The sequence below is a fragment of the Arachis duranensis genome, chromosome 6, assembly GCF_000817695.3.
Source record: "Arachis duranensis cultivar V14167 chromosome 6, aradu.V14167.gnm2.J7QH, whole genome shotgun sequence".
Taxonomy (NCBI): Eukaryota; Viridiplantae; Streptophyta; class Magnoliopsida; order Fabales; family Fabaceae; genus Arachis; species Arachis duranensis.
Window position 1 is genome coordinate 21,476,726 of NC_029777.3, and position 14,917 is coordinate 21,491,642.

The 14,917-nt window shown below is 35.7% G+C and overlaps 2 protein-coding genes across 4 annotated transcripts in view; both read right to left on the reverse strand.

The window, feature by feature from the left end:
* Window positions 1–834: 834 nt before the first annotated feature.
* On the reverse strand, window positions 835–3,964 carry LOC107493363 (transportin-1; the record flags this gene model as incomplete). Of its 3 annotated transcripts, none has more annotated exon segments than XM_021124574.2 (6): window positions 835–901; window positions 979–1,034; window positions 1,161–1,213; window positions 1,428–1,528; window positions 3,023–3,380; window positions 3,756–3,956. In XM_021124574.2, coding segments are annotated over 3 exon segments (132 nt in total), but the record flags the coding sequence as incomplete, so codon positions are not given.
* The window catches only part of LOC127748446 (uncharacterized), a 31,761-nt gene continuing 18,012 nt past the window's right edge, over window positions 1,169–14,917 (reverse strand). Inside the window, exons 2-4 of the mRNA XM_052262987.1 lie at window positions 3,756–3,883; window positions 1,428–1,528; window positions 1,169–1,213 (exon numbers count right to left, since the gene is read on the reverse strand). Coding sequence (XP_052118947.1) covers window positions 1,169–1,213; window positions 1,428–1,528; window positions 3,756–3,883 — 274 coding nt within the window. The remainder of the gene's footprint in view (window positions 1,214–1,427; window positions 1,529–3,755; window positions 3,884–14,917) is intronic.

The following is a 14,917-nucleotide window of genomic DNA, read 5'->3' on the forward strand; positions in this document are numbered from 1 at the left end:
CATACATCTCACACCAAATTAAGCATAGTCATATCAAAATAAGCAAGAGACCACTTAGAATTTACTACTAATACTCTACGAAAAACTAAAATATTATATCTTACATAAGTATTTTCTAATAACTAAACCATATTCCACAATCCATGAATCTCTTCCTCTTGTTGCTACTGTTTGGCCTTCATGTCTCCAAATTCATCTTTTAAAGTTGTCGCTTTTTCTTTGAGCTGTTGCTTTAAAATGTGGTGACCACAGAAAATAACTCAAATCTGCAATCAATTCCAGCAACCAAGTGAATCCTTTTTTAACTTATAAAGTCTAAAGACAACTTAAAAAAGTTCCCTCAAAACACAAATAGAATAGAATAGTAAAACATTTACAAATAAGTATTTTTAAGAAACAAGTTAAACTTTCTGTTTATAAAATTTAGTTAAATTTATACATTTATTGTCAATTGTGCCAACATGTGAATATACGGTGGGTACATTTAGTTAAATTTAGTTAAATTCATACATTTATTGTCAATTGTGCCAACATGTGAATATACGGTGGGTACATTTAGTTAAATTTAGTTAAATTCATACATTTATTGTCAATTGTGCCAACAAGTGTTGTTTTAGACAAAAAAAATTCATAAGACAAAAATATATAAGTGGAAAATTAAAAGATAACAGTCAAATAGCAATCACAAAGAGCAGAACCATTTGTCCTAATTGGCTTTTGAAACTAACAGTTTAAAACTACATTATGCACATAACTCTGACTAAGCCAATTAGATTCCAGCCACAATACAATTCTACAAAATTTAATCAGAATGTAGCACATAACATTACATACCTTAACTGCAAGTTCTCCAATAGCCCAGCATGCATTATTTGCTATTGAAATAGCCTGATAAACCAGGCTGCAAAACAAGGAAAGAAGCAGTTCATATGGAAATTCATTAGACACAAAAGAGCACAATCGGTTTTATCATTCTACCTGCCCCAGTTTCGGACATCTGTCCCTCCTCCGAGTCCAAGTCCTTCCCATACTAACTACAACAACACAAACACCATCATGTCAGTAAACAAAATAACTATATATTCTTAATCAGCTGAGGAATTTTGTAGAAGAAAAATTCTACAGATCGATGCAAAGTGAAGAAAACACAAGTCCTCAACCTGAGCCATTACTTGAGCAGCATCCTATCTTTTCCAATAGTCTTCGGTACTACCTATACCACAAAAGAAAACCAGTTTATATTAAGCTATTCAACAACAAAGTGTTTTCATAAGTCATAACCAAATCAAATAACTCCTAAGCGATTTCGTAAATTTTGTATTAGGTCTTCTCTCTTTAAAGCCAAGATAAATCCAAGATAAATCCTAAAAAGTTAAAACCCCAACACCAACAAGCATGGTTAATGAAATTGCATAATAAAATCATACATCTGAAGAGCTAACATGGCGAGGGGTGATGGAGCCTCCAATCTGCACCAGTCCATCAGCGGTGAACAATGTAATTCTATCCTCATGAACCCATTGAATTTCTGAGAAATCATTGAAACAAATTAGCAATATAGTACTTAGCAAATAAATTACACCTGTAACAATCCAAATGAATACCATCTATCGTACATTCTTATTCATTTCTTAGCTTGTTTAGCCTAATACCCTTTTGGCGACCGGTTTTCTATCTAACGATTAATATCACAAACGAACTCAGATTCATGCAAACTTTATGTCCACATGTTCGTATTGAACTCAAGTTTCTAAAAAACTAAGAATCATATTTTTTTGGAACAGCACCTTGCTGTCTTGTTGGGTGATTTTTATGTTGTGAAAGCTAACGTACGGACTATCTCTCTTATCGGACTATCTCTCTTATCAAAGTAACTCTAGAGATCCTAACCTTTACTTTGAATTATATTTTACTACATTTGGACCAGAATTGAATTTTATACAAGGTTTTAAAATTCTGCTACTGCACTTGTAAAGATTCAGAAAAACAGCAAGCAGCAGCGTTTTTATAAAATCCATAATAATTTCAATTCTAATCCGCTGCTTCTAAATTTTGGGTAGATTACACTCAACTTTCCTAAGTTTCAAAACAAACAAGTTTTAAGTTCATATCACTTCATTTGATTAATTAATTCTCCATTGGAAGTAATGCCCTGTTTTCATAAATCAGTTTAGAATTTCCAGCAAGCAACCCAGCTTCCAAGTGACTTAATTAAGTCTACAAAATAGATATGAACATGAAATTTGTACTCAATTAAAGTGAAGATGCAGATCTTCAAAACCCCTTTGGTGGCAACTTAAAATGTTACGTAAAACAAAAGTTCCAGTGGTTTGAAATCAATGTTGCAGAACCAGAAAACCAGAAAAATTCTGCAGCAGCTACTGTTTTCAAAAATTCATATCTTTTAAACCACTTGGCCAAATCCCTTGAAATTTTTATGGCACATTCAAGACACACCTGAGTTTTACAGAAAAATAATTTTATCCAAAAAGGTGGTCTGGACTATTACCAGAATTTATTTTAAGTCACTGCCAAATATGCAGAAATTCTGCATCAAGTAATTCCAACAACCTCACATACCAAATCTTATATTTAAGCCAAAAACTCCCCTAAAACCATAATTCCAACTTTCTTGTGACTAACCAAAGTTGCTAGAGTGATTAGCGCAGTCCCAAAAATCCAGAGTCAATATTTTCCAAGTTTTCAAGTGCTTATACACAAGTGAACATTCATTTTTCTGCATCATGTTAAAAACAGAATTTTCACATGTACTTTCTATCATTCATTCACATAATAAATCATCATTCATCATCATCCAACTGGGTTTAGTTATAACAGAACCCATCTCAAGCACAACAACTTATACTACCAACTAATTCAATCATAAAACATGGCCTTTAGCCTTCAAGTAAATTCTGCACATAGCAACTTAAAACCCCAAATAACATTATCAAACCTACAATTCACCAACAGCACCATCAATCAGTCACAAACATATCCTTCTAAACACTCAAACCCTTACCTCTTTTGAAGTTCAAAATTCTGTTTGTGCTTCTTCCTTGAATTAAAAATCCTAGCCACACAAAATTGAAGTTTCGGTCACTCCTCCCTTCTCCCTCAACTCCGTTTCATTCTTTTCTTTCTTCTATTTGTGTGTGTCTGTGATGACCCAGATGAAGCAAGCACTCATATAAGTAGAAGAAGAAGTGGAGGAACTTGTCCTGTCTCTCCTTCTTTCCGTCTTGGTTCTGCTCTCTTTCTCCCTCTCTTTGCTGCCTTCTGTTTCTTACTCTGATGAAGGCAATCTCAGTTATCGATCAATTAAAACTTAAAAAGTACCAAATGCCATGAATCCAAAAAGCACTGCACCCTTCAATAACCTAAAAATCCTCTGAAAGTTTATAAATTATACTTGAAGAATACCTAACTCAACTAAAGCAGCAAAATCACTAGGCCTTGAAGAAACAAAATAACCATAACTTAGAGCACATAAACATCGAAAAGAAGAAGCAAAAGCTCCACCATTTCATTTCAACAAAAACTAATTTTAATTTTCAAGATTTCAGCTCAAATATTCTAAAAAAGCACACACATTTGAATATTATATATACAAAAATATGTTTCACAACTTGCACAATCACAACTAGCGCTGCAGAATCAAATTCCGCAATTGAAATGAACTTCAATTACAACAATTAGTGAAAGAAAAATCCAGCTACTTGAATGAAATTTCAGGAAAAAGAAGGAAAGATTACCAGAGTCGGATTGGAACCACGGGAAAGATCGAAAAGGATCATCACCGGATAGGTTGGAAGAGTCATCGGTGGCTTTGACCACGATATGATGGCGAGAAGAACGAGATGATGAGAAATTTAATGAGGATCTGAAAAGCGGGGAGAGATGAGATGATAGCGTGGAACGAGAAATTGATGCAAGAGAATAAGGGAATCTGAATCTTGAGGAGATGATAGCGGTGGAAGAAGCCCTAGCAATGGCGGTGGAGTTTCAGCGGCGACCGAACACCCGCTTCTTCTCTCATCCATTGCGTTTTCTCTCTTCCTCGAGCTCTCTCTCATTGGCTCTCGACAACAACAACGACGACGGTGGAGCCCTAGGCGGCGTCGTCCTTTCTTTCCTTCCTTCCATTCTCCTCTCTTCTTTTCTTCTTCTTCCTGTGCTCCCCTTTTCTGATTTCTTCTCTTTCGTGTGTGTGAGTTGAGGGAGGATGAGAGTGCGTGAGTGAGGCTGAATGGATACGAAAAGGGTGGAAAATTTTACCTAATGTGAGAGCGCAGCGAACAGAAGCGACGATGAAGACTAGTGATGGCGTGGTGAGTGGTGAGTGACGAATATGAGTGACTGGTGGAGATGGTGAGTGGTGAGTGGTGAGTGTTGAGTAGTGATGGCGATCCCTTTCTCTGATTTGGGGGTGATGAGTGGCGCGAAGAATTGAAAAACTAAGGGTAGTGATGATCGAGTGTTATGTTTTCGGTGGCTAAGGGTTATGTTTTCTGATTTGGCTAAGTGTTTGTACGCATGTATCATTTGGGGAAAATTCAAAAAATTTTTTAAGTGTTATTGGACATTTCACTTAGATATATTAGGCAACACTTTTGAAGCGCACCCAAAACTTAATAAATAGGCTACTCTTAAAAAGCGCTCTCTTTGATATAAAAGTGTACCCATAGATATTAACATACGGCTACGCTTTATAAGTGATTTCTATAATATCTAAGGTTACACTTTTTAAATGATGCCAGAATTGTGTTTCCTTTTCTCTAAAAAACAGGCAACACTGAGAAAAGCGTAGCCTATTCTATGAATAGGCTACGCTTTTCAAATGTAGCTTAAAAAAAGTGTGGCTGAATGGGTATTTTTCTTGTAGTGAATATAAAGTCTAGTCCAACAAAAATAAAAGTCCATCTAAAAAGGTAGGTACGATAAGAGTGGTTTAACCGTACTTATTTGTATAAGTAATTACTTTGGCAAATATCTCTTTTTATTTTGTTATTTTATCTAAAAGAGAGATCTCAATAAATTTTCAAAATAAAAGAAACTGTCATCTACTATTAAAAATGGTTATCTTTTTTATTATAAATACACTGATAAAATCTCAAGTATATTTAGAATTCAGTCTACTGAAAACATGTTTAAATTCTTGTTAACTTAAGCATCGAAATTTTTTGTAAATACTACTCCCACCTTCTCATGAGAAATTTAGATGGCAGCACCTTGACTCTAACACAAATTGAATATTGTCCTAGAAAGAATATAGACTTCATGTACAGATCCTTATCACCATTTTAGGTAACCTTCCAAACACTTACTTTAAAGTAAATTACATATTTAAATAAAATAAAATTTAAAATTATCTAATTACAATAGATGAAAAATGGTTACATTTTTCTCCTGTACATATTCTATATAAATTGTTATAAAGTTCAAAATTTTTAAATTTATACATAAATCGCTAGAAATTATAAAGATTTATATGACTACTATCATAAATATTTAGAAATTATAGGAATTTATGTGAAAACTAACCGCCATTATAAACCTCTAAAAAAAAAAATAGAAATATGAAACCATCGGTAGATCCAATGACATGTACATTTTCTTTGTGTGTGTGTTTTGTTTTCTTCTGTCTTATTCCACCATTTTGAGTTTACTTTTGAAATTATAAAATGAAACAACTAATTTTTATACACGTGTAAAGCCAAAGTAGAAATAGGGTGCTCTTTTGTTTGACAAAAATATACTTAATTTTAGTACTAGTCATTTTATTAAAATTTAGATATATTATTAAGTTCTTTAAATATTTATAAAATCACTTTCATAACTATTTTAGATTGGATAAGTAGAATCATTTTATTAAAATTTAGATATACTGTTAAGTTCTTTGAATATTTATAAAATCACTTCCATAATTATTTTAGATTGAACATATAGAATCATTAAAATTATTTCTATAATTATTTTAGATTGAACATATAAAATTATAAATTATTCTCCACATACAAACTTTTTACCTATACAAGTCATGTAACAAGTCATACAAGTCCATATATTTTATTTCACATCAGACGCCCCTCTTCTAGCATGTCGATTTCACGCGCTTCTTAATTTAATAGATTTTTCAATCAACGCGCGCACATTCTTCTTCTTCTTCTTCTTCTTCTTCTTCTTCTTCTTTGTTATCGTCGTTATCAACACCACCTCTTCCTCCTTCTTTTTTCATTGGATTTTCTTCTCTTCCTTTCTTTTTCTCTTTCTCCTCCATCATCAGTTATCTCGTTGTTAAATATAATGAATAATTCAAGTTCAGATTGTCAATCGAACCAGAACGAAATTGATTATTGTTTTTGAATCCAATCAAGTGGTTGAGGTGTGGTTCAATTCAGAAGAAAAAAATGCAGCATTAGAGGAAATATTTTTCTGTATTTGCAATAAATTTGGGTGTAACACGAAGATATTTGGGTATAAAACGAAGATATTTGGGTGTATTTTTATTGTGATGATAAGTTCTGTATAATTCAAAACTCTTCCTCTTCTTCCTCCTCATCTTCTGCTGCCTTTTTTTTTCATCATCATCACCATCTTCTTCTTTTTTTTTCTTATTCATATTTTCTTTTTAGTTTTATCTTCTCAAGTTTCTTCCTATTTTACTCTCTTAACAAGAATAAAAACAACAAAATCAAATAAAGGAGAAGAAGAAATATATAATGCTGCAAAATTATTTGGAAGAGAATGAACTTACATTCATTTAACTAAAAGAAAGAAAGAAATAAGGAAAAGAAGAAGAAAAAATGCAGCATTAGAGGAAACATTTTTCTGTGCAAAAATACTATTTGTACACTAAAATTAGCCACTAAAATTATCCACCAATGTATTTGTATATAAATACATGTGTGGTTTAATTTATTTTCAATGTATATTTGTATTCCAATATGTATTTTATACTGTGGCTGACTTTGGTAGCTGATTTTAGTGTACATGTAGCATAACTCATTTCTGTATTTGCAGTAATTTTGGGTATAAAACGAAGATATTTGGGTATAAAACAAAGATATTTGGGTGTATTTTAAGGAATTTTTGGTGTATTTTTATTCTGATAAGTTCTGCATAATTCAGAACCCTTCCTCCTCTTCCTCCTCCTCATCCTCCTCCTCCTCCTCTTCCTCATCTTCTGCTGCTTCTTTTTTTTTTCATCGTCATCACCACCGTCTTCTTTTTCTTTTTTGCTTATTCATCTTTTCCTTTTTGTTTTACCTTCTTAAGTTTCTTCTTATTTTACTCTCTTAACAAGAATAAAAATAACAAAATCAAACAAAAAAAAAGAAAAAACACATAGTGCTGCAAAATTATTTGAAAGATGATGAACTTGCATTCATTTCACTAAAAGAAATAAAGAAATAAGGAAAAGAAGAAGAAAAAATACAGCATTAGAGGAAACATTTTTCTGTACAAAAATGCTATTTGTACACTAAAATCAGCCACTAAAATTATTCACCAATGTATTTTTGTATAAATACTTGTGTGGTTTAATTTTTTTCAATGTATATTTGTATTCTAGTATGTATTTTATACTGGTGGCTGACTTTGGTGGCTGATTTTAGTGTACACGTAGCATAACTCATTTCTGTATTTGCAACAATTTTGGATGTAAAATGAAGATATTTGGGTGTAACATGAACATATTTGGGTGTATTTTAAGAAATTTTGGGTGTATTTTTGTTCTGATAAGTTCTGCATAATTCAGAACTCTTCCTCTTCCTCTTCTTCCTCCTCATGTTCGGCTGCTTCTTTTTTTTTTCATCATTATCACCATCTTCTTCTTCTTTTTTTCTTATTCATCTTTTCTTTTTGGTTTTACCTTCTCAAGTTTCTTCTTATTTTACTCTCTTAACAAGAATAAAAACAAAAAAATCAAATAAAGGAGAAGAAGAAACATATAATACTGCAAAATTACTTAAAAGTGGATGATCTTACATTCATTTAACTAAAATAAAGAAAGAAATAAGGAAAAGAATAAGAAAAAAATGCAGCATTAGAGGAAATATTTTTCTGTACAAAAATACTATTTGTACACTAAAATTAGCCACTAAAATCATCCACCAATGTATTTGTATATACATGTGTGATTTAATTTATTTTCAATGTATATTTGTATTCTAGTATGTATTTTATATTAGTGGCTGACTTTGGTAGCTGATTTTAGTATACACGTAGCATAACTCATTTCTGTATTTGCAGCAATTTTGGGTATAACACAAACATATTTGGGTGTACTTTAGGAAATTTTGGGTGTATTTTTATTATGATAAGTTCTGCATAATTCAGAACTCTTCTGATCATCTTTCTCTTCCTCATCTTCTGCTGCTTCTTCTTCTTCATCTTCTTATTCATATTCTTATAATTATTTTTTGGAGGGAAAAATGAAACAAAGAAGGAAAAAATACATATTGTTGCAAAATCAAAAGAAAAAGGAGGAGAAACACGATGATGAAGATGAAACACGCGAAGAAAAAGGAGGAGAAACACAAAGAAGAAGAAGAAGAATAAAGAAGAGGAGGAGGAGGAGAAACGCGAAGAAAAATGACAGTTGTGATTTTCATCGAGGAAGAAGAAGAAGAGTTGTTCATAATGGTGAATGAGCGCTTTGAAAACGTGATGCGCGTGTTAACATGCTTCTGTGGCTGAGGGTAGTTTCTGTTAGGTTTGGCCTAACTTGTAAGACTTGTAAGTCAAAAAGACTTATATGTGTAGCATATCTGTAAAATTATAAGACAGAAAAAATGATTTTTTTAAATAAATAAAATAAATATATTAATTACCGAAATATGTATTTACGAGCGTTTTTACCGAAAAGCATCACATCACTTATCTCGTTTATAATGTAAACGAAATATACCTGAGAATAAATGCAGCGTATATTTCATTTACATTGTAAATGAGATACATGTTAACTTATTTCGTTTAAATTGTAAACGAGATAAGTGGGTAATTATAATGTTTACAGTGTAAACAAGATACGTTAAGGTAAACTTCCAACGGCTATAAAAGGATTTGTAACCCTTTATATTCTCCACAAATATTTCACTACTTCTTTGCTATCTATTCCTTCTGAAAATAACGAAAAATGTCTAGTAGTAGTAGTTTCTTGGTTGTAAGTGTGTATCCGAATTGCCGTATGAGAAATAGTGATAATGGGATAACATTTGAGTATGAGAATTACATTCTGTTGCATACCCGGCCAGTAAGCTCATTGGCAGAATTGAAGAGTCTGATATTGGGTAGTTGGTGCATGAATCTCCACGCCTTCGTACAGCTGTACCAACAAGTACACTGGGTCATCCAAATAATACCTGAGTCATTCAGGGTCGATCCCACGAGGATTGTGGTTTGAAGAAAGCTATGGTTATCTTGCAGGTCTTAGTCAGGTGAAATCAGAAGGTTGTTGGTTGGGTTGATTCAAGGGAAATTAGTAATAGGAATATAGTTGAGGATTGGAGTTGCTTTGTCTTTCTGAATTAACTCTTTTAGTACTGTTTTCTTTGCTTGTGAATGATTTCTTTAATGGCATGCTGTATGTAATTGACGCTGGTTTGAGCAGCCGCCAATACTCCTCCAGATTTAAACCCCAAGGTTAGTGCAGATCCATTCTGATTGAGGGTAAAGCTCCTGCAGTTCATTCTCCTTGGTGATCCTACTAAAAACGTCACAGACAAGATCAAATCTTCCGGATCGGAGGATGTTGCACCTTTGGTTCTAGCCTCTACCACAGAGATCCTAATCTCCCCGTAAATCAGCTGAACTAATATCTCGAGAAGTCCCCAACAAAGTCATGGATTAGCCATTTGAGAGATGTATAATCAAGCTGGTGGTTCATCATTGTCCGATGAAAGACACACTCTGAACCCATGTATAATGTGATAACCTTATGCCAGTTCAACGCATTCATATTGATGAAGAACGAATATACATCTTAGAATTGATCAAACACGGATTGAAGAGAAACAGTAATACTTTTATTAATTCATTGGACTCAGCAGGGCTCCTCCCCATCAACCTAGGAGGTTTAGAAACTCATACTGAAAAGAAATATAATGGTAAAAATGTGTAAAGTGGATGATTAAAGGTCCAAGATTTTTTTGAATAACATAAATCAAATCCCTTTAATACTAAACTAATGACTAATAAGGGTAAAACATTCTTTTTAGTGATGAGATCTACTTCTGGGGCCCACTTGGTAAGTATTTGGGCTGAGTTTTGATGAGATCCACGTGCTATGAGGTCTCTAGGGGGTGGAACGCTGGCTAGGGGGTCCTCTTTGGGCGTTTGGACGCTGGTCTCTGCTCTTTGGGCAATGGACGCCTGGAAGGGGGGCAGGAAGCTGGCGTTGAACACCAGTTTTGGGCCTTCCAATCTAAAGCAAAATATGGACTATTATACATTGCTGGAAAGCTCTGAAAGTAAGACTTTCATAGCCATTGAGAACGCTCAATTTAGATTTCTGTAGCTCCAGAAAAGCTCTTCTGAGTTCAAGGAGGTCAGATCTAGACAGCATCTGCAGTGCTTTCTGTGTCTCTGAATTAGACTTTTGTTCCAACTCCTCAATTTCATCCAGAAATTACCTGAAATTGCTCAAAAATACATAAACTCAACGTTGAATCCAAAAATGTGAATTTAACACAAAAACCTATAATAACTTAATAAAAACTAAACAAAACATACTAAAAACTATACGAAAATGTTGCCAAAAAGCGTATAAAATATCCGCTCATCACAACACCAAACTTAAACTGTTGCTTATCCCCAGACAACTAAAAATACAGTAGGATAAAAAGAAAATTAAGATACAATAAATTTTAGAGTTTCAAATGAAGCTCGGTTACAATTAGATGAACGGGACTTAGTAGCTTTTTGCTTCTGAATAGTTTTGGCATCTCACTATCCATTGAAAGTTAGAAGTGTCGATCTCTTTAGGAACTTAGAATCCAGATGATATTATTGATTCTTCTAGTTAAGTTCTTTTTTATTCTTGATCATGCAACAAGAACAAGAGAACATGCAAGATAACATAGAAAACAGAAAAACAATAAAAGGAAAGGAAGTAAAAGAGAATGAATCCACCTTTAATGGTGGCGGCTAGTGCTCCTCCTTGAGGATCCAATGCGATGCTTGATCTCTTCAATGTCACTCCTTTGCCTTTGTTGTTCTTCCCTCATAGCCATTTGTTCTTCTCTAATAGCTCTTTGATCTTCTCTTATTTCATTGAGGGTGGTGGAATGCTTTTGATGCTCCACCCTCAATTGCTCCATGTTAGTGTTCAATTCTCCAAGAGAAGTTTGCCATTGATCCCAATAGCTTTGAGGAGAAAAATATATCCCTTGAGGCATCTCAGGGATCTCATGCTGGGGCGGATGCATAGGCTCTTGTGCATGCTCTCTAGTTTGCTCCATCGTCTTCTTGGTGATGGGCTTGTCCTCTGCAATGGAGATATCTCCATTTATGACAATTTCAGCTGAATTCCATAGATGATAGATGAGGTGTAGGAATGCCAACCTTGCATTGGTGTGAGGTTTCTCAGCTACCTTATACAATTCTTGAGGAATCACCTCATGTACTTCCACCTCACTTTCAATCATGATGCAATGGATCATGATGGCTCTGTCAGCAGTCACTTTTGACCGATTGCTAGTGGGGATGATGGAACATTGGATGAAAATTAAAAGAAAAACAAAATTTTTAGAAATTTTTTAGAAAATTAAAAACAAATTTTTCGAACTTAAAACTTTTAGAAAACTAAAAACAAAATTTTCAAAAATTAAAAGAAAAACAACAAGAAGACTAGGTAGTGTTCTCATGCGGAACCTTTTCTTTTTAGTTTATTTGGACGACTTTTTAGTTCCGTCTTGAGGTCGTGCTTTCGCTTTTTAAGTAGTGTCTCCTTTTAAGACTTGTACCCTTTAGCTAAGCACCTTGAGCTAGGTTTTTCAACCTTTTTAGCCTTTGTATGGTGTTTGTTCCCCTTTTTAGTGATCCTTTTATTGGTCCGACTTCTCTGTCGGGCCTTCTCAAGTTATTTTTAGTAATCCCATTTTTACTCCGACCTCGTCAGGTCGCTTTATATGGGTTACTTTTTATAACTTCTTGCATTAACTCGAGCTTTATCGCTTCACCTTGTCGATCTCTGTTGGTCGGGTGATGAATTTTGCGTTTATGAGCGTAAATTAATGCGTCTTGGTAGGAAACGTTTTTAGGGAATCTTAAAGTTTTATTCAAGTAATAAGATAAAAAATATGAATAAGAATGATTACATGCGAGTGCTTACCCTTCTAGTACGGGCATCTTTCAGATCTTGACCTGGCGCCTCATTAAAAAACCTTTTAGGAAAAAGTGTGTGCCTTAGCCTGAGATCTTTTTCTAGCTATAGTACCTCCTTAGGTTACAGGCATGCCATGACCTCAGTAGCTCCCGCCCTTGGAGGTCGGCCACCATATAGTAACCTTTTCCTAGTACTTCTATGACTCGGTATGGCCCTTTCCAGTTGGATGCTAGCTTTCCTTCTCCTGACCGACCTGCTCCGATATCATTTTGGATTAAGATGAGATCGTTGGTGGCGATGCTTTGCTGGATTACCTTCTGATTATACCTTAAAGCCATTCGGCGCTTTAGCGCTTCCTCTCTAATCCGAGCTCTTTCTCGGACTTTTGGAAGTAAGTCGAGCTCTTCCCTTTGTGCCTGGGAGTTGGTATCTTTGTTGTAGAGGATCACTCTAGGGGATCCTTCTTCTACTTCTATGGGAATCATTGCCTTAATTCCGTAAGCGAGTCGGAAGGGTGATTCCCCAGTGGTGGAGTGTGGTGTTGTCCGGTATGCCCATAGGACTTGCGGGAGCTCTTTAGCCCAAGCTCCTTTTGCTTTCGCCTGTCCATTGGCTTGTGGGTGTTCTACAAAGGCAAACTGGTGCTTGATTTTCAGATCAGCTACCAGGTTCTTAAAGCCCGTGTCGGTGAATTGAGTGCCATTGTCTGTGGTGATGGAGCATGGGACCCCAAACCTTGTGACAATGTTTCTGTATAGGAACTTTTGACTTCTTTGGGTGGTGGCGGTGGCCAATGGTTCCGCTTTAATCTATTTTGTGAAATAGTCTATTCCTGCAATGAGGAACTTGACTTGCCCTGATCCTTGGAGGAATGGTCCGAGGAGGTCGAGCCCCCATTTTGTGAATGGCCAAGTTTAAGTGACACATATGAGCTCTTCGGGTGGCACGATATGAAAGTTGGCATGTTTTTGGCATGGTGGGCATGTTTTGACGAATTCTATTATTTTCTTTTGCAAGGTCGGCCAGTAAAAACCAGCTCGGAGTACTTTTTTGGAAAGAGCTCGTGCCCCAAGGTGGTTGCCGCACATGCCATTATGAACTTCTTCTAGGACTTCCCTTGTAGCGGAGGTTGGGACGCATTTTAGGAGGGGTATAGAGATTCCTCTCCTATATAGAACGTTGTGCACTATGGTGTAAAATTGTACTTCTCGTACTAGCCTTTTGGCCTCCTTTTTATCTGTGGGGAGTGTTTCGGACTTGAGGTAGTTGATTATGAGAGTCATCCACCCTTAGTCCTGGCCTGATATGGTTAGGACTTTTTCTTCTTCTGAAGTTGACGGATTTTGCAGTATTTCTTGGATGAGGCTTCTATTGTTACCCCTTGGATTGGTGCTGGCTAGTTTCGAAAGTGCATTAGCTCGGGCGTTTTGTTCCCAAGGTATATATCAGATTTCATATCCCATGAATTTTCTGAGCTGTTCTTTGGTTTTGTCTAGGTATTTCTTCATTGTGGGATCCTTGGCCTGGTAGCTCCCTTCTATTTGTGAGGTGACTACTTGTGAGTCGCTGAATATGGTAAGCTTTTGAGCTCTAATCTCCCTAGCCAGCTTTAAACCAGCCAGTAGAGCCTCATACTCGGCTTGGTTGTTTATGGCAGGAAACTCGAACCTTAAGGAGAGTTTGAGTTGGGTTCCCTGGTCGCTTTCTAGGATGACACCCGCTCCACTCCCGGCTTTGTTCGATGAGCCGTCAACATAGAGGTTCTAGTTAGTGGGGGTGCCTGGGCTGTCGGTGTATTCTGCGACGAAATCGGCCAGGTATTGAGACTTGATAGCTGTCCGAGCTTCATACTTAAGGTCAAATTCAGACAACTCAACTGCCCATTGTAGGATTCTTCCAGCTAAGTTGGTTTTTTGTAGGATAACTTTTATAGGTTGGTTGGTCCGTATTCTGATGGTGTGGGTCTGGAAGTATGGTCGGAGTCATCAGAAAGTGAGTATAAGGGCATACGCGAACTTCTCTATTTTTTGGCAGTTTAGTTCAGCCCCTTGTAGAGCCTTACTGATAAAGTAGATGGGATGTTGCCCTTTTTTGTCTTCTCTGACTAGGGCTGAGGCTATTGATGAGCGGATAATTTATACGCTTTTTGGCATTGTTTTTAGTATGTTTTTAGTATGATCTAGTTAGTTTTTAGTATATTTTTATTAGTTTTTAGTTAAAATTCACTTTTCTGGACTTTACTATGAGTTTGTGTGTTTTTCTGTGATTTCAGGTATTTTCTGGCTGAAATTGAGGGACCTGAGCAAAAATCTGATTCAGAGACTAAAAAGGACTGCAGATGCTGTTGGATTCTGACCTCGACCTCCCTGCACTCGAAGCGTATTTTCTGGAGCTACAGAAGCCCAGTTGGCGCGCTCTCAACGGCGTTGGAAAGTAGACATCCTGGGCTTTCCAGCAATATATGATAGTCCATACTTTGCCCAAGATTTGATGGCCCAAACCGGCGTTCAAATTCACCCTCAGATTTCCCAGCGTTAAACGCCGGAACTGGCACAAGAATGGAAGTTAAACGCCCAAACTGGCACAAAA